At 39.9% G+C, this 24,930-nt stretch overlaps 1 protein-coding gene across 7 annotated transcripts in view; it reads right to left on the reverse strand.

The window, feature by feature from the left end:
• The window catches only part of UTRN (utrophin), a 1,071,426-nt gene that overhangs the window by 728,043 nt on the left and 318,453 nt on the right, over positions 1 to 24,930 (reverse strand). For all 7 annotated transcript variants that reach the window (XM_073627744.1, XM_073627752.1, XM_073627745.1 and 4 more), the window contains 6 exons: positions 20,126 to 20,305; positions 14,311 to 14,445; positions 10,538 to 10,687; positions 6,759 to 6,920; positions 3,817 to 3,945; positions 410 to 583 (listed from right to left, as the gene is read on the reverse strand). In XM_073627744.1, the coding sequence (XP_073483845.1) occupies positions 410 to 583; positions 3,817 to 3,945; positions 6,759 to 6,920; positions 10,538 to 10,687; positions 14,311 to 14,445; positions 20,126 to 20,305 (930 nt within the window). The remainder of the gene's footprint in view (positions 1 to 409; positions 584 to 3,816; positions 3,946 to 6,758; positions 6,921 to 10,537; positions 10,688 to 14,310; positions 14,446 to 20,125; positions 20,306 to 24,930) is intronic.

The raw sequence follows: 24,930 nt of genomic DNA on the forward strand, positions 1-24,930 counted from the left end.
GTTTACCTTAATGCAAAAAATGCATTAAGGTAAAAAATTTTAGGCTTTAGAACCAGAAAATAGGTTAAAACCTAAATAAATCAGCCAACAAAATCTAGTACTCTACACAGATTACACTATTTTACAAATATTCACTGCAGGAGAATAAAACCAACCTCAAGGTTATCTCTACTGTGTCCCACTGCTCATGTTGAGCGAAGTTGCTGGCATTGTACATGAGAATTCATGCAATCCTTGTTCTTTATTTTCCTCTGCACAAACTTTTTGCTTCTGATAGATATCTAGACAGTGTATCAGAACCCTAAAACTAGTACATAACTATAATGATTGTATCTTGTTCACAGACTGCACTTGTCTGGCCTTATTGTCATGCACTGTATGAAGTCCAATCTCTGTTATGTATGCTTACCATGCAGCCATCCATGTGTTTCTGCAAGACATCTGGATCAATATCTTTGACATCGAGTACACCAAGCTCAGCTTTCACTCCCTCTAGGACACGCTTACAGTCTAGCATCCTCTGTTCAAAGTTTGCTGGCTTTTGGAACAGCTGGAACTTAGTAGACACTTCTCGAAACTTCCTCTGTATATGGTAAAATATGTTTATTTATTTAATTTTTTCAACAATCGAACCCCCCCCCCCCCAATCTTTGCCCAAAGCCAAAAAAAAATAATAAAATGTAAATATATTGTGTAATTATAAAGTGCAAGTCCAACCAACACTTTATTTATTTAACAATGGGTTTCCTTTGTGGACACTGGGACAGAAAGTTAAAAAATCATAGACACAGATAGCAAAGGTTCTGTCTCTTATCAGTTATATTGCTGAATGTGTGAATGTGACCTTGTTGGGGAGATTCACTGTATTTCCTGTGTTGCTAGGAAACAGGAAGTGATAGGAAATCTTTATATACATAAACTGCAACAGAAATCAGATGTTTTAAAGAGTGGTAGTAAACACTTCATTAAAATCTATACCTACAGGCAAGCCTATAATAAGGCTTGCCTGTAGGTACAGTAAATATCTCCTAAACGTGTACCAATTAGGAGATATTTACTTTTGCAGCACCGATGTGTGCATGTGCACTGCGCTCTCAATGGACAGTGTGCCGTCCATAGAGAGAGCTGTGCCGTGGCCATGACTCCCACTTGCATGCCCGAGGAGTGACATCACCAATCAAACGGCGGCTGCCTGTGAACCCGGAAGGAAGACCGCATGAAGATGGAAACCCTGCCAGAGGTGGCAGCGCGCCGCTGGAGTACTTCATTTTCAGGTAAGTCTTTCATAATGTGCTAGTATGCAATGCATACTAGCACATTATGACATTCATTTGCAGGGAGATGGGGTTTTTTTTCCTGCAATTTACTACCACTTTAACTATTCCAATGGAAATACGTGCTCTGATGACAACTCTCTAAGAAGGGATTTCTCTTATTTTGCAGAGGTTTCTTCTCATCTGTTGTTACTACAGGGAAAGCAGTGAAGAGATACCTGCCCAACGGGACTCAGAAAAATCACTAAAGTAGGTAAATTAAGTGATGTGTTCACTTCTAATACCAAATCATGTGTAAGTTTTTTTTTTTTAACAGTAACGTTTTTATTTATTTTCATAGGAGAAAAGTTTCAGTACAAATCATACAAGAAGTACAGTTACGAATATGTATATATATGAAAAATAACAAGGGAGGATTAAACAAAAAAAAAGGGTATTAACAGTCTAAAAAAAGAAAAAGATAATATCAGATCTTACATTAAAAAGCAAGACATCTCAGATCATATCTTGATAGCAAGTATTCGTTCTTCAGTGCAACTTTATATTGGTAACAATGCAATCCCCACAGAAAGAAAGGCACATTTTCTTAATAAATTTTATAGGTATTCCTATTATTTCTTAACCATGTTGGCTATGTGTGAGCTCAGAGGGCTCTTCCAGGGGAGCTTTTCCAGCAATAGACATTTATCTAGAGGCCCATGCACCCCAAATTTTCTCAAATTTTTTGGGACATTTCCGGCTCATATACGTGAGCTTGTAAAGTGGAAGGGTCTTGTCAATGAGTGCTTTCCACTGACCCACCGTTGGAGGGTCTGCCTGCTTCCATTTGATTAGAATGGCTTTCCTCGCATAAAATAGGGCATAGAAAAGGAATAGCCTCTTGTGGGTGTTCGTGGTGAGTGTATCGCAAATCCCCAGGAGGAGGACACGAGGGTCCATTGCAACCGTCAGGTTCCCGATCAAGTTGACATATTGTACTACCTCCCTCCAAAACTGTTGGAGAGGGGGGCATGACCACACCACATGTAGAAAAGTACCCGTATCAGAGTTACATTTTGGGCATCTATCAGAGTAGATATATTTTAGCAAGCCTTTGAGGTGTATAGTAAGCCTGATGGAGGAATTTTAGTTGGATGTACCTATCCCTGGCAGATATCATCAGAGGGATATATTGTTGAATGCCTTACTCCCAGTCCTCATCCGTCAGGGAGGGCACATCCGACTTCCACTTATTGAATAGCCTGGACCCCTGGCTATCAACCCCCAGGGACACCCGGAGGTACAGCGAGGAGAGGACGCGGTCCACCGTTTTGGAAATAAGGAAACGCTCCACCATGTGTGACTGTAGTTGAATCTCTGAAGGGAACTGGGCCTGAATTGTGTGTCTCAGCTGCAGATAGCGGAAAAACATTTTGGTGGGGAGTTGAAAGGTCTGTCGCATTTCATCAAATGAAAGAAGTTTGCCTTCTGGCATGATATGCTGTAGGATCTTAATTTCATAGTTTGCCTACACTGCTGGGTCTGGAATCATTAACAAATGTGGCAATTTAGGGTTACCCCATAGTGGTGTATAGGGTGAAAAGGTTTGTGGAGGATTAATCTTAGCTGTCAACTGTTCCAATACCCTGACGGTTGTGCGCATGGGGACCGTCATCGTATCTTGTGCCTTTGGGCCCCAGAATACCAGGTTACTCAAAGCTGAGTACGACCCTAATATGGCTGCCTCTAGGTTAACCGCTGGATTATTCTTTGACTGAACAAACCACCAACGTACCGTCACCAGCACTGCTGCCCAAATCATGTGTAAGTTTAGATTCACACTTGAGGGTGAGTATGATTAAGTGACTTTGGAGAGGTATTTTCAGTCTCCAGAGTTTCTGTTTTAGTAATAGAAATGTTTGCATGTGTTTTTCAGGTGCGATGTGAATGGGCACATTAGAATAACAAAAAAATCTGGTGTTGCATGTTGATGCACTTCTGGAAACACTACTCAAATTGCTCAGGTGTGAATCAGGGTAAAGGTAGTGGATAAAGCATCACTTAATTGACTTATCTAAATCGACCTCCACTAATCCTTTAGTAAATCAACCCAAATGTGGGACATTGGGAGTTATTTACGAAAGGCAAATCCACTTTGCACTACAAGTACAACGACAAGTGCAAAGTGCACTTGAAATTGCACTTGGAAGTGCAGTCGCTGTAGATCCGAGGGGGATATGCAAGGGAAATAAAAAAGCTTGCACATGATTGGATAATAAAATTAGCAGAGCTTCCCCTCAGATTACCGCTCCAAACAAACAGTGAGGGAAGGAGTAGAGGATTAGGAGCTCATGAAGGACATTACAAGGAGGCAGAAAAACACAAGAGGAAACAATTTAATGAAAAATAGATTACAGGGCTAATAAGTAATAGATTTGTATGGATTATTTTTGGAGAATAAGGATATTGTTTAGTGTCACTTTAAATCCTACTATGTATTACACATGTTACACTAACAACATGTTAGAGTGATAATGCAGCAGAGGCATTAAAACATTATTACCTGAACAACATCCAGCTGTGATCCTCCTCGGGTGGGTTTAACTTCTGGGCTGGACAGTATCACAGGTCGTGAAATTTTCTTCAGTTCCTCTAATGTTGTTTCATGGCTACTTATATCAGCTTGAATTTTCTTAAAAGAGTAGAAAACAGACCATTACTCACAAACGTACGGTATGTGTTATAGATATCAGTCAGTCGATATGCTAGCTTGAAGTAAAAAATAAAGAGTACAGCCTCTTTATTTACTAGGAATTACGGTAAGTCTTGAGATTTTATCATGTTCTTCCAAGAGTCTTGTGATTGATGGGAGTGGTCTACACACATTACTGTATCACAGCAAATTATCCTGTTTCTAGACAAGGCATTTAGGAAAAAATCAGGAAACACAGTGATTTAATTTTAAGATGATCAAAGGAACATTTTTGTAAAAAAAAAGGCTGGGTACACTGACAACAAATATAAAAAGAGAAAAAAAGGTAATTTTTTTAAAGCTTTTTTGAGTAGGATATGGATAATACCCCTGCTATGTTTCCTGTCTGTGTCCCATTAGGTAGATTTATCTTTTCCTCCTGTCCTGGAAACACAACAGGAAGAAAAGTTAATCGCTTTGAGGGCCCATTCACACCAGTGTGCTGTGTTAATGCATGTTTGTCCGCTGAGGTTGCCATTCATCCTAAATGGCACCAAACACACCTTCCCAATGCACCTGCATTGTGGTGTACTGCAGAATATGCCACATGCACAATTTTTGATTTGTTGACGTGCATTGGGCAGACCATTTAAACAAAGCACATTACCGCATGACACAACATGTGTTTAACACACTGCAGAGGACAAGGCTGTGATTACCCCTCATTGCCTGTTATATTGACTTTTCCCCTCGCCTCCTGTCTTGTAGTTTTTTCTTTAGCTACTGTTATGTAACATGTTGGTTTTCCCATTACTTTCTGTCCTGATGACAATGATGATGAGAACAAATAGAGGGGATGAATCGCCCCAGTGGCGATTGGGGTTCTAACCATTTCCCATTCTATAAAATAGTAAAAAAAAATTAAAAAAAACTTTTGGCTGTAGAGACAGTATGTGCCAGAACAAAAAGTGAGGAAAATTATATTTGTTCTGTCTGTGTCTCCATTGTGGAGCTTTCCCTCATTTCCTGTTCTCGGGTATCGGTCTGTTTGTGATATTCAGCTCATGAGGTACTTCTCTTACCCAACTCCTAATGCCTTTTTGTGAAATGGACCAATCCCATTATTTTATTGTTTTCATGCATTATTATAATTAGTACAATGCTTAGAAGTGAGGGGACAATCACCCTTAAATGGAACACGGGCAATAATAAAAGTCGTCTATGCTGATTTATTGATCCACTGGTCTTTGTCATGTCCACTTTTTACTGTAGCAAACAATTAAAACCTGGTGTGCCACTTCTGATTTACTAAACCTGGCGTGTGCAAAATCTGGTGCAGCTCTGCTTGGAAACCAGCTTCCAGGTTTTTTGGCCCAAACCCAATTAAACAAGCTGAAGTTAGGAGCAGATTGGCTACCATGCACAGATACACCAGATTTTGCCTTCTACAGTTTTAGTAAATCAACCAGAGTCCTCAATTCTCTACCTTCTCTATCTACCCAAAGTGGAATTCCAGACTAAATGCTTCCTCCCACCTCCTAACACCTATGTTGACTAACCTGTATAAGAAAGATGTATATACTTACCTATTTTCAGATCAGGTGATCTCCCGTGTCAGCCAGCAGTAGCTGTAGGGGTGAGGATAAAGCGTTCAACAATGGCTGGAATTCCTGGGAGCGATGACATCACTTATAGGCTCCTATGGGGCTCCTATGGCCCATTCATTGTCGGTACTCTTTCTCCTTCCTTGTAGTCACCGTTGGCAGACACAGGGAAGCTGGATCACGCCACCAGACCAAAGTGGCTTGAAAATAGATAAGTATATAGATCTTTCTTACACAGGTATAGTCTGCATAGGGGTTAGGAGGGAGCATTTTTAAGGTTAGTTAGGTCTATCCTGGAATTCGACTTTAAGCCTGCCCTGAAAACGGGGAGATATAACGGGGAGTCCCTTTTATAAACAGTCCCTGAAACTGGCTGTTCTGCGTTGTTCCTTGCAAACAAATATCAATAGTAGAAGCTTTTGGACTCTCAGACCTATTTTTTGGCACTCTCTGTGGACTTTGTGCAAGTGAAACTTCAAATCCAGACCCCCTGCTTTTGGGATAGCCTGCCTTGATTAGAGCAGCCTTACCAGAGCCACTGTGCCTAATTGCAATCTGATTGCTCTACTAATAACTTCAATCCAGCACCTCATTTTTACTTGTTCCAGTAATAAAACACTGACAGAGGTTCAAATTAAAATTGTCTGGAGTTGGGCTTTAAACCACAAAATTCTAAAATTATGGTGTGCAGAGACTATAAGATCATAAGATAAACTTAGTAAACTTTGAAGATCCATGATAACCTAGTTAGATAATTTCCCGCGGAAGGTATTTGTCCAAAAACAATGTATTTTTGTGTAAAATTATCTGGCTGAGCTAACACACGGAGATTTCCCACTCAATCACTAGGGCTGACAAACAGTACCGACAGGCAAAGAATGATTGGAATGAAGGGTGCAAGATGTTCAAGCCAGGGCTGTGGAAGTATAATCTTTCAAGCAAGCTTCATACTTTCCACCTAAAACTCTTCATTAACGTTCTTTAAGCCCACATCTTATCATAACAATGATGTTACCCTATACCATGTATAGTCATACACAAAATTCTTAGATTCTTACAAATACTGCTGTTACCCACTTCTAATTCTATTTTTGCAAAATCAATCACTCTGTTTATTCCACATTACTATAATAATATGCTATAGGTGATGATTTAAGTGGTTAGATTACAGTTGAATGGGACAGGACATGAAAACCATTGCTGAGATACCTGAGCCTCCTGTGGCATTCGCAGAGCATCCACTCTATCGGTCAGGTACGTGGTCAGCTGTTTATCCAGCTCTTCCAGGGACTCTTGTAGTGTTTGTAACATGTGATCACTCTCACGAAGGGTCTGTAGGTGCTGCTCTAAAGTGATCTGTCTCGCCACAGCCTGAAAAGATACAATCTGATTGAAACTCCTATTCATCTTCATGATTTTAGCACAGTACCTTCCAATGTTACATTGCCGCTACCAACACTCCACTTCACCGTTGATGTGTTACATTCCACAAACTAATAAAGAGTGTCTGTCAGGTCCTTACTTGTGAAAATATGTTTTGTTCTTGTGAGTCAGTTACTGTGCAGAGGATATCAAAATATGTAGTGTGACTGTGTATGAGTGTATACATGGGCTTGTGAATTTTCTTTATTCATTTTCAATCTGCAGAACCTATTTTATGTACTTGAGAACGCATTTTTCATCAGAAAAGAAAGAATATAATTCATTTGATTTAACCCTTAACCTGCCACAGACATTAGGGATATGGAGGAACAGAACCACTTGCAGCTGGCTAGCTATGCTGCTGGCTGCATTCTCTCTTCGCTCCAGCAACCATGAATTCCTATCAAAAGTGATTTCCTAACTTTTCAGATTTCAAAAGCTAGTGATCATTTGTCCTATTCCTTCAAAATGTGAGCCCTCACTATAGGATCTTGGCACAGGGTTGGAGTTCCAAAACTTTCACAAATCTACTAAAAGGTTTCCCACATACAGAAAGAACACAGAAGAGCTCTGTACAGGGCTGCAGGGGAGAGGCGTTGATTTACTAAAACTGGAGAGTGCAAAATCTGGTGCAGCTGTGCATGGTAGCCAATCAGCTTCTAACTTCAGCTTGTTTAATTAAGTTTTGGCTAAAAAAAAAAAAAAAACTGGAAGTTGATTGGTTTCTATGCAGAGTGGCACCATATTTTGCACTCTCCATTTTTAGTAAATCAACCCTGTATGCTCAATCTCTTTCTCAATCTGAAAAGCATGCCAACATACTAAAGGCCTATTTCACACCAGTGGGCATGCATTATGTGCCCATTGTGTGAGATTATGTGTGTTGTGCACCTGTGCACCTGTGCTATTTTGCATTTTTACAACACATCACATTGTTTGATTCTGTTTTTAAAAAATGACATTCGATCAACACTATGGGGTTGGTTTACTAAAACTGGAGAGTGCAAAACCTGGTGCAGCTGTGCATGATAGCCATTTACTTCTAAATTAAGTTTGAACAAAAAACTGATTGGGTTCTATGCAGAGCTGCACCAGATTTTGCACTCTCCAGTTTTAGTAAATCAACACCTATGCATGGCTCTGCTTTGCGTTACATATATTTGTTAATTATTACCTCCAAGTTTTATCTTTTAGATTTAGTAGGTATGTTGTAAGATATGCTGTGCAAAAACAATTTAAGTGTATTTTTAGAAAAAATATTGTTTTGACAAACATTTGCACAACTATTACAGGCCTGCAAATATTAGTAGCACCATCTTTTTTTATTCTACCGGTCCTATGCTTTCAGAAAATTTATGATTTGGGTAGTCTTTTATACTCTTTGAAAGCTGTAAGAGAAAAAAATTATGAAAAAGTGGAAAACTGAAACAATGGTCTAGCTACCTAAGGTTAAAAGTGACTGACAGTGAAAGGGTTAAAGTACAACTTTTATTTTCATTTTGGATAGAGTGAGGCAGAGCTTTTCATTGTCATCTTTGTCTTTACTGGGGAGATTTCCCACCCTCACTTCTGTCAGTCAAAGAAAAACAAGGTGTACACAGACAAAAACAAAACCCCGCTTTTAGAAGAGGGGGAAATGCAGTATATATTTGCATATATATGCAGTGGCAAAGAGGGTGGGCTTTAAGGCCAGTGAACCACACATATGGGTCCATGTTGTCCAAGGTTTCCTTGTCTGAGAACAAACTGTTAAGGGAACAAGGAATAAGATAAGTATAAATGCTTTTTCTGTTATCCTATACAAAAACAAGCATTTGACCCTTACATAATCCCAAAAAATCTCAGCAGTTTAATTAAAAGGCCCCTTTTACACGGGGCGAATTCGTACAAGCAGATCTGCCTGCTCAGCGAGGGATCTCTCCACTGATCCCTGCTTCATAGGCGGATGACAGGTCCGTGTCGGCTCCACTATGCAGAGCGGACATGGACACAGCTCAATGTTCTCTATGCATTGTCATCAGATCCGCCGGACGGATGGCGAGCGTGTCCCCATCTGTCTGTTTTAAGCGAACCAGATTAAACCGGATGCCGGCAGGTGACAGCAGACACATGTCCGCTGACATGTGCTACCCCATAGGGAAACAATAAGTAGTCTGATCGGGCCTGCCTGTCTGTTTTTCAGGCTGACCCGATAAGGTGTGAAAGGGGCCTAAAGGAGTCAATCTGACAGGCTATTTACACTTTCAACTCTGTACCCTTAAAGTTTCTTAATATTTATTTAACGCAGAGTAATTCAGGACATTATCTGCCCAATCTGCACTTCAGTACGGGGTACCAGTACAAGAATACAGAGATTGGAGCTATGAAACGCCTGACAAATTTGCTCCCTTATAAAAAAACATATATATAACAAGTGCCTATGAAAAATGATAAGTGATGATGTGTAAGATGCAATCACCCTTGGAAACCAATATGATTTTACCATTTATCTATTTAGCACATTTTGAATTAAAAAGAGGATTGCCAATTCCTTGCTGTGGATTACTGAACACTGTTCTTCACCTTTATAAATAAGCCTGTGTGTACTATAAAACTGTATCCTCAGGACAGTATTTATGCATTCTTCCAGAACACCAAATCTTTATGTATGAAAACAGGACAGAAGACCTAGTATGTGGCACACAGCTGACAGTTTTAAATTTAATGTCTTACTAAACCCACAACAGTATAATCAGTCTGTACATGCAGTAAAGCATGCTTGTTTTACTCACTGTGGAACCTAAGGGCTTAATCCTCTACATTGTGTAAAAAGGCTGTTTGATCCTGTCTTCTCTGATCCTCCCCTTCTTTCACAGTCCCCAATCCATCTGCTGATAGTACAGAGTCTTGTGGGCACTCCACACATGCTCAGTTTGGTGTGTATTTCTAGAGAGTTTTGCATGACCCCAGAGGGTCAGGAGCGGCTGGTCCATTAGGGGCGCAGGGGCGCCACCCCCCTGCAGGGCACTGGACTTATACCTTTTGTATGAGTTTTTTTTTTTTTCAAGCTACGTGATTAGAGCCTGAGGCTCTAATTGGCTTGAAAAAGGTTGGGCTCGGGACGCAGTGTGACAATAGCGAATTATTATTCACTATTGTCTTCCGGCTTCTCCTCCCGGCCAATCAGAACAGGAGACGAATTGGGTTGGCTGGGAGAAGCCGAGGAAGCTGTGGAGGGGTGAGTGCAAGGGGAGAATACAAGTCAAGTCACTGTGAGGAGGCTGAGTGCGGGTGGACCTGGGGAGGTTTGTTTCCGCCCCCCCCCCAAAAAAAGTTTAGCACCAGCCGCCACTGGTCAGGAGTCATGCAGTCTCATAGGACAGTCAGAGGAGAATGAAAACTCCTCCTACAACTTTAACCAGTGCTCGGCCAGACACTGATACAAGTCACAAGACTGCTATATACTGCTGATGAAAAATGCTATTTAGCAGTTAATATTTACTAAAATTGCATTCCCATGTTCATTGTATTGTGGGAGACCAGATATAGTGAATATAGGGTCCCGGGTTTAGTTTCTAACTACTTACCAAATGACTTAGTTCTTCATAACGAGCATTAAAGACTTCTAGCTTCTCGCTGATGATGTCATCAAGGATTCCACCATCAATCAAGGTCTGGCCAAGTTCACGGATCTGTGTCCTGTTATCTGCAGGGTGCCGCAGGACTGACTCTAAAGACTGAATGGTTGCAGAAAAAAGCAAAACACTTTTACCAAGTTTTACATTGACAATGTATATGTAACTTTCATGTCTGATGCTGAAATGGGATATATAGGTTTTCAAGCTAGCTATCACAACTTTGCAAAAAAATAAGATTTTTCAAGCATTAAATGTAATTCCAATACAGTAATACACAACATGGAACCCTCCATAAAACAGGTTTTTATGTAGTAGTCAAATTTTAGCCTTGTTGTGAATGGTGTAAATTGGGGTTGATCTACCAAAGAAATAAAGCATGTTCACTTAAATTTCCTTTTGCAAAATAGGTGAAGCTGTGTTCAGTTTAATCATCAAATCACATACATATAAGCAAAAGTCTTACTCTTTAATTTCCCTTGCTCGTGTTTTGGTATTGAAAGTGAACACTGCTTTACCTTATTAACCAAGGTAGGTAAACATAACCTTAGAAAAGCGAACGTTTCAGCCTTTACCGTTCAACCTTATTATGTCTATTTTAGTTTAGCATTTCAGACCATCTTACATTTCTCTAATGGTTACACCACATCATTGCACCAAAAGGCCTATTCCACAGGATGCTTAGTTTTCATACCTGGCAATTAAGACCAGCTAGCTGAAAATAGTCATATGCAGGCTGAATTTATCATTGCAAAAAGCTACCAGTCCTGGAAGCAAAGTCATGGGTATTGGCATAAAGGAAAATCTTGAATCTCACCATAATGATGCTTTACGTTTTTGTATTTGTGAGGAAATAATGGGAAAAGATATTATTTTTAAAAATAATTTCTGTACTTAAACTTGGCTATCAGTACCAATTAAACACTCATTATGGACTTGTATTGTGCAACAGCTGCAAATATATAAGGCCCCATTAAGACCTGAGTGATTTTCTGCTTGAAAATTGTAGCTCTAAAACATTCAACAAGCCAAATCCCATTCATTTCAATGGCCCCAGTTCACATATGAAGGTTCTGTCAACTGAAGCAAAATACCTGTCGCTCAAAAAAGTACACAAGCTTCTTTTTGGCAGATTGGGCACCATAGACTTCAATGGGAATGCCTGAAAATGTTTGACATGAGCATTTTTTGAGCGTTTTGTCACTTGCTTTCTGCTCAAACATCAGCTCTCCAACCCTAATCTCCCCCACCTCTCCTCCCCCTATTGCTTTCTATTGGCTAAACAAAAGTGCCTGAAGCTCTAAAACACTTGCAATACACATAAAAATGATCAAAGACTCTCAAATAAAAATGGCAGTAAAGAACCACGCTCCGGTGTGAATGCAGCCTTAGGCAGGCCATACACAGTGGGAATTTCTTTCCTCTAGCAATAATTGTAAGAGAATCCGGCAGCCTGGTTGTACCAAAGTTGATAGATTGATCAACTTTGTACATTCAGCCTGCCCATTACCAGTTCGAATCTCGGCCAGTTCCTGCTGAATCGAGATTTGAACCACGTATGGCTGGCCTTAGAAAAGAAAGACTATGCAAAAAAGGAAAGAAAAAAGAACAGAACTCTTTTTTATTGCTCCATCTGTTCAAAAGGAGAATGAAAAGATTTGAGGCAGAGAGCAAAAAATATCAAATAATCAAGTGCAGCACAGCATTATGCCACGTACACACGAGCGGAATTTCTGACAGAAAGAGTCCGATGGGAGCCTTTCATCGTATATTCCGACCGTGTGTATGCCCCATCGGACTTTTTCTGTCAATAATTCAGACGGACTTAGATAGAGAACATGTTCTATATTTTTCCAACGGAACAAATTACTATCGGAAAAAACGCTTGTCTGTATGCTGTTCCGACGCACCAAAAACGACCCATGCTCTGAAGCAAGTACGAGACGGAAGCTATGGGCTACTGGCTATTGAACTTCCCTGTTCGTACGTGTTGTACGTCACCGCATTCTGGACGGTCGGAATTTGGTGTGACCGTGTGTATGCAAGTCAGCTTGAGCAGAATTCCATTGGAACTCCGTCGTAAAAACCTTCAGAGTTTATTCCGACGGCAAAACCGGTCGTGTGTACAGGGCATTAGTGGTTTGCAAACTTATATGAACATACTTCTTATCCCATTTGTCATTTGCTTTAAACTCAAAAGAGTACACCATATATCCTTAACATCAGTTAAGCAATAAGAATTCAAGGCTCCAGCAAGAAAAAGCACCGTTTGGTTTGATTTGACTTGCTGTCATGTTCAGAGGACAGCATTTACAAAAATCTGAATTTAGGGGTTCAGTAATGCCTGAGATCAATAGGTTGATACGGTGGTTTAATGGGATTAGGACTTCTTCCTTGTTATATGTAAGATCCTTGGACTCAAATTATGTAATAGGGTTCGTTTATTAATAGAAAAGCGTCTGTTCGCTTAGCAAAGTGAATGGTCACTGATGTTAGTAAATAAGATGACAAACTGTTCATGTCAAACAGCTAACGATGGGCAAAATTTCTATTTTTTAATTTCCCTAGCACCTTATTCGACAACATTCAAGTGACGTCATTGTGGCTCCGGCCACTCACAGCGCCGGAGCCCGCTAACCCGGTAGAAACACCGGGGAAGATGTCAGCCGTCTCAGCTGTGTGCGGGTGCCGCTTGGAGGGCTTCGTTCTAAGGTAAATTTTTCATAAAGAACTAGCATGCGATGCATTCTAGCTCATTATACCTTTGTCTTACAGGTTTTTTTTTTCCCCCAGGGTTTACAACCGCTTTAAGGCATAGTAAGGCTCAGAGTACCTTAATATGGTATAAAATAACATGTTTCATATACTTGCAATCCCATTTTTTTATTTTTTATTCATATCACAGCATACAATAGGGGTTCCAGTTATCAGTATAGAGTGATAACATAAACAGTAAGCATGGCACATGGACCAACAGTACAATATAATGAAAGAACAACATGGCAGAGACAGAGATCAATAATCATTTCTGTTTAACAGTATGGCATACACCATTTTTGAGAAAAAGTGGAGCAAGCTAAGAGTTTAATGACTCTGACATAGGCATGGGCAATCACACTGTAATGCCCCGTACACACGGTCGGACTTTGTTCGGACATTCCGACAACAAAATCCTAGGATTTTTTCCGACGGATGTTGGCTCAAACTTGTCTTGCATACACATGGTCACACAAAGTTGTCGGAAAATCCGATCGTTTTAAACGCGGTGACGTAAAACATGTACGTCGGGACTATAAACGGGGCAGTGGCCAATAGCTTTCATCTCTTTATTTATTCTGAGCATGCGTGGCACTTTGTCCGTCGGATTTGTGTACACACGATCGGAATTTCCGACAACGGATTTTGTTGTCGGAAAATTTTATCTCCTGCTCTCCAACTTTGTGTGTCGGAAAATCCGATGGAAAATGTCCGATGGAGCCCACACACGGTCGGAATTTCCGACAACACGCTCCGAACGGACATTTTCCATCGGAAAATCCGACCGTGTGTACGGGGCATTACTGATAACAGCAAAAGGCACGGCACTAAGCAGGTGTATATAAAAAAAAAAAAAAATACTGAGAATTTCAAATCAATTACAAACCATAGACAGACACTGTCAACTACAATAGAAGCTAACATTTATTTGAAAATATACCCTTACAATAAAAGTTCAGCTACTGTACCTCCAGAGCTTCACTAGCAGCATCCACTTTATCTGGGAGATTTGTTAAGTTCTGTATTCGTTCTTCCAATGAACTTAACCAACCTGTCTCCAGATTCAAATAATGGAGAAGTTCTATCCAGCAAGACCACACTTCCTGTCAGAGGAAGACAAGTTAAAATAATTCTCAGAAGACAGCCTTTTACATTGCAAATCCTCTTTTCTTCATGAATATTTCCACAAGGAATTAGAAGAGCTTTTAAAATATCTATTTTCTTTCATAAACAAATATTTGATTTTCTATATCGGATCTCCTGCTCCCTCACATGAAAGTGTTATGGAAGTTCTTACAAAACTTCAAAATATGAAAATATGTGTCAGAATTCAGTTTACTGGACGCGTGTGAATCTCATTAATATATCAATGAGTCCAAAGGGATTTACGATATGCAGATTTTTGGTTGACCTATATCAACAATTTGTTTTATCTAGAAAAAAAATCTAAATAAAAAAGAAAAAGAGTATTTTTTGTTGACCTTAATCTACTCCAAAAACGATGCTAACACTATGTGTTTCCTTTGGTCTGCATTAAAAGGATCAAAAAATAATACATACTATAAATCGCAACTATCTTAAATCATTAATGGCAAAGGTCAAAACAAATTTTAAGTGGAAGAAAAAGACACGTGTCATATATATGCTCACATGTCCCTGCAATAAAAATTACATAGGAAAAACTAAACGCCAACTCCGAGTCCGGATTGGTGAACACATCAGTGGTATTAAAAATAAGAAAAAGAACAAAGAAGATGACCGACCTATTCCAGTACATTTTGCCAAATTCCATGACAGTAATCCAAGGGGCCTTACAGTTAAAGGGATTTATGTGCTGAATTTACCCCCTAGAAGAGGGGATTTTGACACTATCCTCCTTCAAAAGGAGAAAATGTGGACGTACTACCTAGACTCTTTAGCCCCTAAGGGGTTAAACACAGAATTTAGTCTTCAACCTTTTTTAGAGAAATAACAGTTCCCCCCCTAAACTTTTAGGTGAACTCTCAATACAGTCATTATCATTAACAATCAATTCTCTCACTCTTTCTATGGCTATTTTCTATTAGTCAGAAATCCCCAGCCTTTTCCCCCTCCCCCCTTTCCTCTCCCCTTTCCTTTCCCTTCCCTCCCCCTCCCTTCCCATCCCCCTACACCCCATCCCTTTCCCTCCCTTGTTTTTTATCTCACAATCGCTATCTCTATTAGTCCATCTATGTGTGTAGCCTCCCTGGCGGTTTTCCCGAGTGTGGCTCGGGGTTAAAATTCAGGACCATTAGCGGTAACCCCGAGTCACACTCGGGATTACATTGCAGGATCCTGGTGTGGCTTTACTTACCTTGTCCCCGGGATCCTGCGATGTCCCCCGCTGTGTCTGCGGGCTCCGTCCTCCTCCGAAGCCTCTCCGTGCCAGGCTCCGTTCCCTGCGAGCGGCGCGACGCACGGGGGCGGAGCCTGGCGGCAAATTCAAAAAATTGTAAAAACATAACACATACAGTACTGTATTCTTACAGATTACAGTACTGTATGAAATTATTTCACATCCCTTTTGTCCCCAGTGCTTTGTCCTATGCCCTGCATGCAGTTTTATGTTATATATACTGTTCTTTCTGCCTGGAAACTGGAGATTGTCCATAGCAACCAAAAAGTGTCCCTTTACATCAAAAGTGGCTTTAGACCAGCTAGAAAACAGCGATAGTAAATTAGAACACTTGCAGAATTGAGCGATAGTAAATCACGGGGAAATTTATTTTATTATTATTTTATTTTTTATTTTTTAATTATTTATTTTTATTTATTATATTATAATTTATGTTTTTGTGTTTCAAACTTTATCATACCCGGGATATCTACTAGACTCTTGTTTGGACAGATTTAAGTGTGTTATTGTTAAGAATTACAGACCTACAATATAAAACGCCAAATTTCCATGCAAAATAATTGTAACGCTTTCAGCACCTAAAATCTGAAATAATCATACCGCCAGGGAGGTTAACATGTACGCCTTTTCCTTTGCTGAATGTCTTACACATGAGGAGTTTAGATGTTGACATCTAGTGGATAGAAACAGGAACTGCATCCTTCTATACCTATTTAAATCTCTCACCACAGACCCCTCCTAGCTCTGAGGAAACCAGCGTCCATTGGCTGGTGAAACGAGTCAGCGGTGTGACGCCAGCACGTCACCGGGAGCCGCGCGGAATTCGATCTGGCAATTCGATCTGGCCTGTGTTTACAACAACTCAAACAGCTGATGCCGTTCTCCCCTACCAACATCTCACTATACTGAGACATCCGCTTTACAGCGGCCTTACAACAAGGGACGGCTCCTTACTTTGGATTTCATCTGTACCATCACAGCGGCACCTACCCATGTAGAGACCCAGGAACTAAGCATTTAATGCAATCTGATGACGGTGATACTGCGGCTGGTGAGATTCTATCACTTCATTCAGCACCTCCAAAAACGTATGTCAGTTTTCATTGCATCTCTTTAATTGCTGTCTCCATGGACAAACAACTTGCTGCTTGTGTAGTTTAACCTACATCCTCCCTTATTGGAGCCTGGACATAGCTTGATTTGCAACCTGCTTAACAGCTGTTATGTATACTACGTCTGTGTAGAGTTAATCCTTCATGAGATCGATCCATCTGTGTAGAATTATACTACACCTAACCTCTAGCCAGATCGCCCATCCACCCACATCCCAGATATATCGGTATAAGAACCGCCCTTACCTTATTGGACAATCCATATATGCTGATTGTTACTTACCATTGATACTCCAATTGGGCTGGATTTCCTTTACCCTTTATTGTACATTATACCTTATCAGTATATAAGAGGTGTGTATGATGTGTATGAGTGGATGTGTAGCCGCAGCTCCCATTTGTTTTTAAATCACCCCCTGTGACAACGTTGTCCAATTTTAATTGGTTTGTGGTAACCGTCAGTCTCCATTGCTGATTTTTCACCTTTTTGTATCTCAATTTGGTTTATTATTTAGGTAATTAATAAAGCTGGTTTTGTATTAACATCAGTGTTCTTTGTTGACCCTCTTTAAGAGAATCTTTTCTCTTTCGTTTTTTGCTAAGTGGAAGAAAACCCTAACTACAGTATACAAGTTTTTAAAAATGTCCCCCCTCCTACCTAACCTATATTAAAAAGGATCTGCATTCTTACTTATTTTTAATCTGCTTTAGTCCAGTCACATGAGCCCTGGCTCCCCTGTGTCGGTGAGCAGGAGAGAGGCGGGAGCCCTGACAACAGCTGGGCCATGGGAGCTTATGGGTGATGTCACCACTCCCTGAATTCAGAGCCACTGTCGAGTGCTTCCTTACACAGAGATGCAGGATCACGTGACCAGATCGGTGTGAACTGAAAATAGGTACATATATAGAACTTCTTATACAGGTTAGACAGAATAGGTAGGAGGGGGAGAAGGAAACTATTTTAATATTTACCTATATAATGCCTGAAAACTGTTATTTAACTTTGATGTGTATTAGTAAATCTGTGCTTATAACAGCTTAGTGTAGGCGGGTGTATTATACCTTGTTTTTTTCCTTTTTTAGGGGAAATTGGACCTTTATTTGGTGGTAAATGTTAATGCATATGCATGATTTTTTTTTTTATTAACCCCCCTGGCGGTTTCCCCGAGTCTGACTCGGGGTGGATTTTCAATACCAAAAGCGGTAACCCCGAGCCAGACTCGGGATTGCATCGCAGGATCCTTGTAGAGGTTACTTACCTTGTCCCCTGGATTGTGCGATGTCTCCCCGCTGTGAACGGCGAGCCGCCGTGTCTCGCTCCATTCACAGTGCCGAGCTCCGTTCCCTGCGAGCGTTGCGACGCACGGGGACGGAGTTCGGCGCCAAATTCAAAAAGTAAAACACACAGTACCGATACAGTATACTGTAATCTTACAGATTACAGTACTGTATCAAATAATTACACATCCCCTTTGTCCCTAGTGGTCTGTCCAGTGTCCTGCATGCTGTTTTATATTATAAAAACTGTTCTTTTTGCCTGGAAACTGGAGATTGTCCATAGCAACCAAAACTGTCCCTTTACATCAAAAGTGGTTTTCGACCAGCAGAAAACAGTGATAATAAATTAGAATCACTTGCAGAATTGAGTGATAGTGATTTGTGGGGAAATCCGTCATCAAACACTGAAAAGTAATGACAGCGACAATTCTGCAACTGAGCAAATTTCAGTGTTTTTGATTTGATTACATTATTGAATAATTTTTATTATTAGTATATTATTAAGTGTTATATTTATAGTTATTTATTATGTTATAATTTTTTATTTCGTTTTTCAAACTTTATCATACCCGGGATGTCTACTAGACTCTTGTTTGGACAGATTTAAGTGAATTATTCCTAAGAATTACAGGCCTATAATATAAAATGCCAAATTTCTGTGCAAAATAATTGTACCACTTTCAGCATCAAAAATCTGAAATAATCATACCGCCAGGGAGGTTAAAGGAAAACTGGCACAAAAAAGTAAAAAAATATATATATATCTATTTTATTAATTTATCTGTAAATTTCTTGCTATTACCATGACCAACCACCAAAGAACAACCCAAAATAAAATTCTGCTATTCCCGACGATTGCAGTGATACCAATTGTGAATACATTTTTGTTGTTTGTACTCATAGTAGGGCTCAGAAACAATAGACCTAGATCAAACCATTATCTAGCAGTTTTATCCATACTTTATTTCCACAAGACTTCTTTCCTTTACATTTTTCTCCTCTAGCGAGGAAAAAAAATACAATGTATCTTTTTCTCCATTCAACAGGAGAAAGAAAGTACAGGGGCAGGCTGTACAGATAGTGATCATTGTGATAGCTAATCATAGGCTATCATAGCGATCTTGTGAGCTTGGTGTGTATCGCACTCCCAGCACAAACACAGGTACGCACATAGGCGGCCCTACTAAAGACCCACCTTTATGAGGCTGCATATGTGTGTAGGCCCATCTGCAATGAGTTAAAATGCTTTAAAATATCCGTTCACCATAAATTACCATAAACTACAGGATTCCTGTATTTGGATCGCAATGCGGCAATCTTACACACATTTTAACAAGTATGTGTAATGTAAGTGCAAACCTTTATACCGTAATAAAAGTTTTTTTAGTCCATGCGGTATCAGGCTATGTGTGTCCAATTCTCCTTCTATTATAAACGAATAATAGGTGGAAACGCGAGGAAGAGCTAAGGAATTATCCACAGAGCCACACAGGACCTATAACCCTTTACTACAGGCGATATTTTCATGGAAAGTTGGTGAGTGAGGGCACAAGAGGAAGAGGAGCACAGCACCTTCATCAACTTGTCATATTTTTATTGCACAGAATATACTTTATAAAGAGAATATTGTGGAACAGATCAGTCACAGCACTTTTTTTACTTTAATTCTATATTTTATGTTATAAAATGTCTATATGAATTGGTTATTAGTATGGTATGACGTTTTTGTTTGATTTCTGTCACATTTAAAGGATTCTATTGTATTAAGCACAGACGGTGTAGGGATCTTATATTTTGATGCTGGTAGGTTAATTGGCTCCTATCTAAATTGGCTCATGTGTATGTACTGTATATGTATGAATGAGTTAGGGACCATGGATTGAGGGCAGGGATCGATGTGAATGTACAATATATATGAATATATTGTCAGCGCTATACAAGAACCTGTAATAAATAAAATAAAAAATAAAGCATAAAGATTAAAAGTATAAATACTTTAGTAATCATTATTAGTACCTCTAGTGTGTGGCATTTCCCCCGCATTCTGTTACAAAGTAGCTGATAGTTGTCAAGAACCTCTTTAAGCTCCATTGTCAAATCTTGGCCACCAGCTGGTCCTTTGGCTGCCATTGCCTTTATATTATCCTTTAAGATCTTCACTCTCACCTCTTTCTGTAACACATCCTCTTTTGCTCTCTAAAAATGAAAACAACATGTAAAAATATGTACTTAATCATTCCTACCAAGACATTACCAAATTACCTAAACATGCCAAAACAAAGGCTCCACGTGAAGAGGTATAGAGTAATCACATCTGGAATACTGAAAATTATTTTCTGAACAGAAAGCAATCAGTCATATAATCCGTGATCCATGTCAGTTACTATTAGTTACAGTTACAATTGTCAAACATTTTCAAACCATACGATTGGATGTGCAAATATATAATAGAGTATGTACTTGGAAAATATATAACTAACACAAACAGGTGTGAAGAAATGCATTAATTTGTGCTCATAAGTTTACATACCCTGGCAGAATTTATAATTTCTTGGCCATTTTTCAGAGAAAAGAATGATGAATGATAACACAAAAACGTTTCTTTCACTCATGGTTAGTGTTTGGCTGAAGCAATTTATTATCAATCAACTGTGTTTACTCTTTTTAAATCATAATCACAACAATAACTACCCAAATGACCCTGATCAAAAGTTTACATACCCTGGTGATTTTAGCCTTATAATATGCACACAAGTTGACACAAAGGGGTTTGAATGGCTATTAAAGGTAACCATCCTCACCTGTGATCGGTTTGCTTGTAATTAATGTGTGTGTATAAAAGTTCAGTGAGTTTCTGGACTCCTGACAGACCCTTGCATCTTTCATCCAGTGCTGCACTGACGTTTCTGGATTCTGAGTCATGGGGAAAGGAGCTGCGGGAAAAGGTAGTTGAACTGTATAAAACAGGAAAGGAATATAAAAAGATATCCAAGGAATTGAGAATGCTAATCAGCAGTGTTCAAAATCTAATCAAGAAGTGGAAAATGAGGGGTTCTGTTGATACCAAACCACGATCAGGTAGACCAACTAAAATTTCAGCCACAACTGGCATGAAAATTGTTCGGGATGCAAAGAAAAACCCACACATAACTTCAGGTGAAATACAGGACTCTCTGAAAACATGCGGTGTGGCTGTTTCAAGATGCACAATAAGGAGGCACTTGAGGAAAGATGGGCTACATGGTCGAGTCAGCAGAAGAAAGCCATTACTACGCAAATGCCACAAAGTATCCTGCTTACAATACGCCAAACAGCACAGAGACAAGCCTCAAACCTTCTGGCACAAAGTCATTTGAAATGATGAGACCAAAATTGAGCTTTTTGGCCACAACCATAAACACTACATTTGGAGAGGAGGCCTATGGTGAAGGTACACCATTCCTACTGTGAAACACGGAGGTGGATCACTGATGTTTTGGGGATGTGTGAGTTACAAAGGCACAGGAAATTTGGTCAAAATTGATGGCAAGATAAATGCAGTATGTTATCAAAAAATACTGGAGGAACATTTGCATTCATCAAAAAAGGGGGGAAAAGAATTGCGCTAGGTGCAAAAATTGTGAATACAAAAAATGTGAATGAAAAAATGGTCCTGTAGCTATACACTATAGAAATTCTATTACTAGGGTAGGACCCACTAATTTGGGATACTTTGTCGCAGGAGCCACTACAACTGCCCTATGTGAAAAGATCCCAGGAAAGGATCGTGTGAGGTATCTCCAGTTATTGCCGGCTGGCCGTATACAAAGGAGGTTGGTGTGTCTGCCCAGCAGTGTCCTTTGGAGTATCCCTACAGCAGACCATTTCCATCTACTGAGCCTGTTTGGACCCCCCTGAGTAAGGGCGGTCACAGGCTTTTTGGTAAGCCTCCATTTTTTACTACCAGGTGGTGGGCAACACTGATGGGTGAAGATTGATCCCTGACCCTGTACAAGAACATCCACCTATTATATATTATGACCCTGTGCAAGAACATCTACCTATTATACATTTTTGGACTTTTATGACACAAATTATGGTGTATTTGTTTTTAATATATAATTCACCATTTATGAGCACTCAATGCACTGTTGTTTTGCTATTAATAATTGTCATTTAATTTTTCACTGTAATTTTGCTATATTGACATCTAGAGTTTATTATTACTCGTTTACATCACTTAGTCCAGCGCTGCACTTTTAATTTGTATTTGCATTCATCAGCCAGGAAGCTGCGCATGGGACGTACTTGGACATTCCAACATGACAATGATCCAAAACACAAGGCCAAGTCAACCTGTCATTGGCTACAGGAGAATAAAGTGAAGGTTCTGGAGTGGCCATCTCAGTCTCCTGACCTCAATATCTTGAGTCACTCTGGGGAGATCTCAAATGTGCAGTTCATGCAATACAGCCCAAGAATTTACAGGAACTGGAGGCGTTTTGCCAAGAGGAATGGGCAGCTTTTCCATCTGAGAAGTTAAAGAGCCTCATCCACAAATACCACAAAAGACTTCAAGCTGTCATTGATGTTAAAGAGGGCAATACACGGTTTAAGAACTGGGGCATGTAAACTTTTGATCAGGGTCATTTGGGTAATTTCTGTTGTGATTATGATTTTAAAAGAGTAAACACAGTTGACTGATAATAAATGGCCTCAGCCAAACACTAACCATGAGTGAAAGAAAAGCTTTTGTGTTATCATTCATATTCTCTGAAAAATGGCCAAGAAATCATAATTTCTGCCAGGGTATGTAAACTTAAGAGCACAACTGTATCTTAGCAGAAATTATACTATACCAAATTACATGACTGTGAAATGTTTTGATCTGCTCCTTGCTGGTAAAATGGCTAACCGGAGCTAGGAATAAAGGAAGGCACCCAGAATAATGATCTGGACATTCTGGCACCATTTACACCTATTTGCTTTAAAGTGGTACTAAACCAAAAATGTAACATATCGCAGCTTACCAATCATTAGATGTGGTGGCTTTGTTAGTTTTCTTTTTTTGGGGGGGCTTTTTTCCCCTGGTCATCTGGCCAGTAACACACCTCCTGTATTAGTATTAGTGTCCCACTCTGGATGAAGGAGTACAAGGGGAACCTTTGAACAACAGCACTGTTAATCTGGGGGGAGTGTTAGATGTACTAGGAGGTTTAGGCTAACAAACTGAAGCCAAACTCCAGCTCACACTTTATATCCCATTTGGGATAAAGGTTTTACATAAATAAAGTTGATTATTGTAAGCACCCCTGCCAGATGGTTTGTCTCAACCCTTTAACTGTTACATTTGGAGGTCAGCTTGTTTTCTGGAAAAACAACAGACTTACTGGCAAGATCACCAGGTGAAAAAAAAAGAAAGCCTAAAAAAAGAAAACGAATGCAGTTATCACATCTAAGAATTGGTAAGCTGCAATGTAACAAATATTTGCTATTGCGTTTAATACCACTTCAACGTACATGCATTTCCAGCAGAATCCATGGAAACGTAAGAAAACAATATCAATCTGCATTAAGCGTATGCGTTTATTTTAATTTATTTCAAAGAAGAATCCATTTTCCACCAAAAGCAGAACAGTGAATGCAGCCTCTGGAATTCCCTTTGTTTATGTGGGTCACGCATCTATAGACGTAGGCTGCTTACTATGGCATGAGGTCAGCTGTACACAGAGGTGAGCTGACATTGAGATTAAACATGCCATAGTGTGACCTATTGAAGAACTAGCATTTGTGATATGACATGAGTGACTTTATCAATGATTAATAATAAGCTTACTTCTTTTCTACACAAGAAAAGCTGTTTTACTGTTCTGGAAAAAATTGTCTCCACTCGCTATACAGTATGTTAGCCAGCTGATTAATATGGACTTGCCCAAATATAAAATAATTTATGCGGGTAGGGCATGCCTGAAAAAGTTGGCTGGAATATGTCAACCATGGCTAGATGCCCCACTTAGCAAAATGCTGATATGGCTTTGTCTTAGTAGGATGTCTTTTGTTTCTTTACCACCTTTTACCCTAAGTTCACACTTCTGCGTTTTGTGTGGGCCTGCGTTTGTGTGGGCACGGCAACCTATTCAAGTAAATGGGCTGCTGTGCCTGTTTTTCCTGCAAAAAAGGTGCATGGTACCTTTTCAAAAACGTGGCAGCAGGAAAATCACATGGTCTTTTTAACCATGCAATTTCCCTGCAGTTCCCACACAAGGCAAACAAGCTGTGTGCCGAGATGTGTGGGGGTGTCATTTAGAATAAGAGCAGTGGGATCTGGCTACGGGTGCGGGAACAAATGCGTTTCCTGCACCCGCAGCCACACGCATAGGTGTGAACCAAGCCTTAGGGTGTGGAGTTTTTAGGCTTGGCTCACACCTATGTGTGTGGCTGCAAGTGTGGGAATCGCAATCTCATTGTGGATGGCACCTCCACGCATCTCAGCACACAGCGCATTTGGGTGTGTGCAAACCAGTGGGAAATCCTTCCCCGTGGCCACATTTTTAAAAAGGTGCATGAATCTTTTTTGCTTGCGGAAACGCAGGCACAGCAACTCATTCATTTGAATGGGCTGCCTTGCTCTAGCAAACGCAGCCTGCACAAAACACGGAAGTGTGAATCTAGGGGTATTGTTTTTGTATAGCTCTCTGGAGGGCAGGTGGTCTTTCAGATCTGTGTATTAATTCTAACTGTGCCATTGACACAGCTTAAATAGTTTCTGGAGGTGAGAGAGAGGAGAGTGTGTGTGTATGTATGTTGTGTGTTTCTTTGTTTGTCCCTGGGTTGTTTTCTTT

This window comes from Aquarana catesbeiana, linkage group LG04 (genome assembly GCF_042186555.1).
Source record: "Aquarana catesbeiana isolate 2022-GZ linkage group LG04, ASM4218655v1, whole genome shotgun sequence".
NCBI classification, from domain to species: Eukaryota; Metazoa; Chordata; class Amphibia; order Anura; family Ranidae; genus Aquarana; species Aquarana catesbeiana.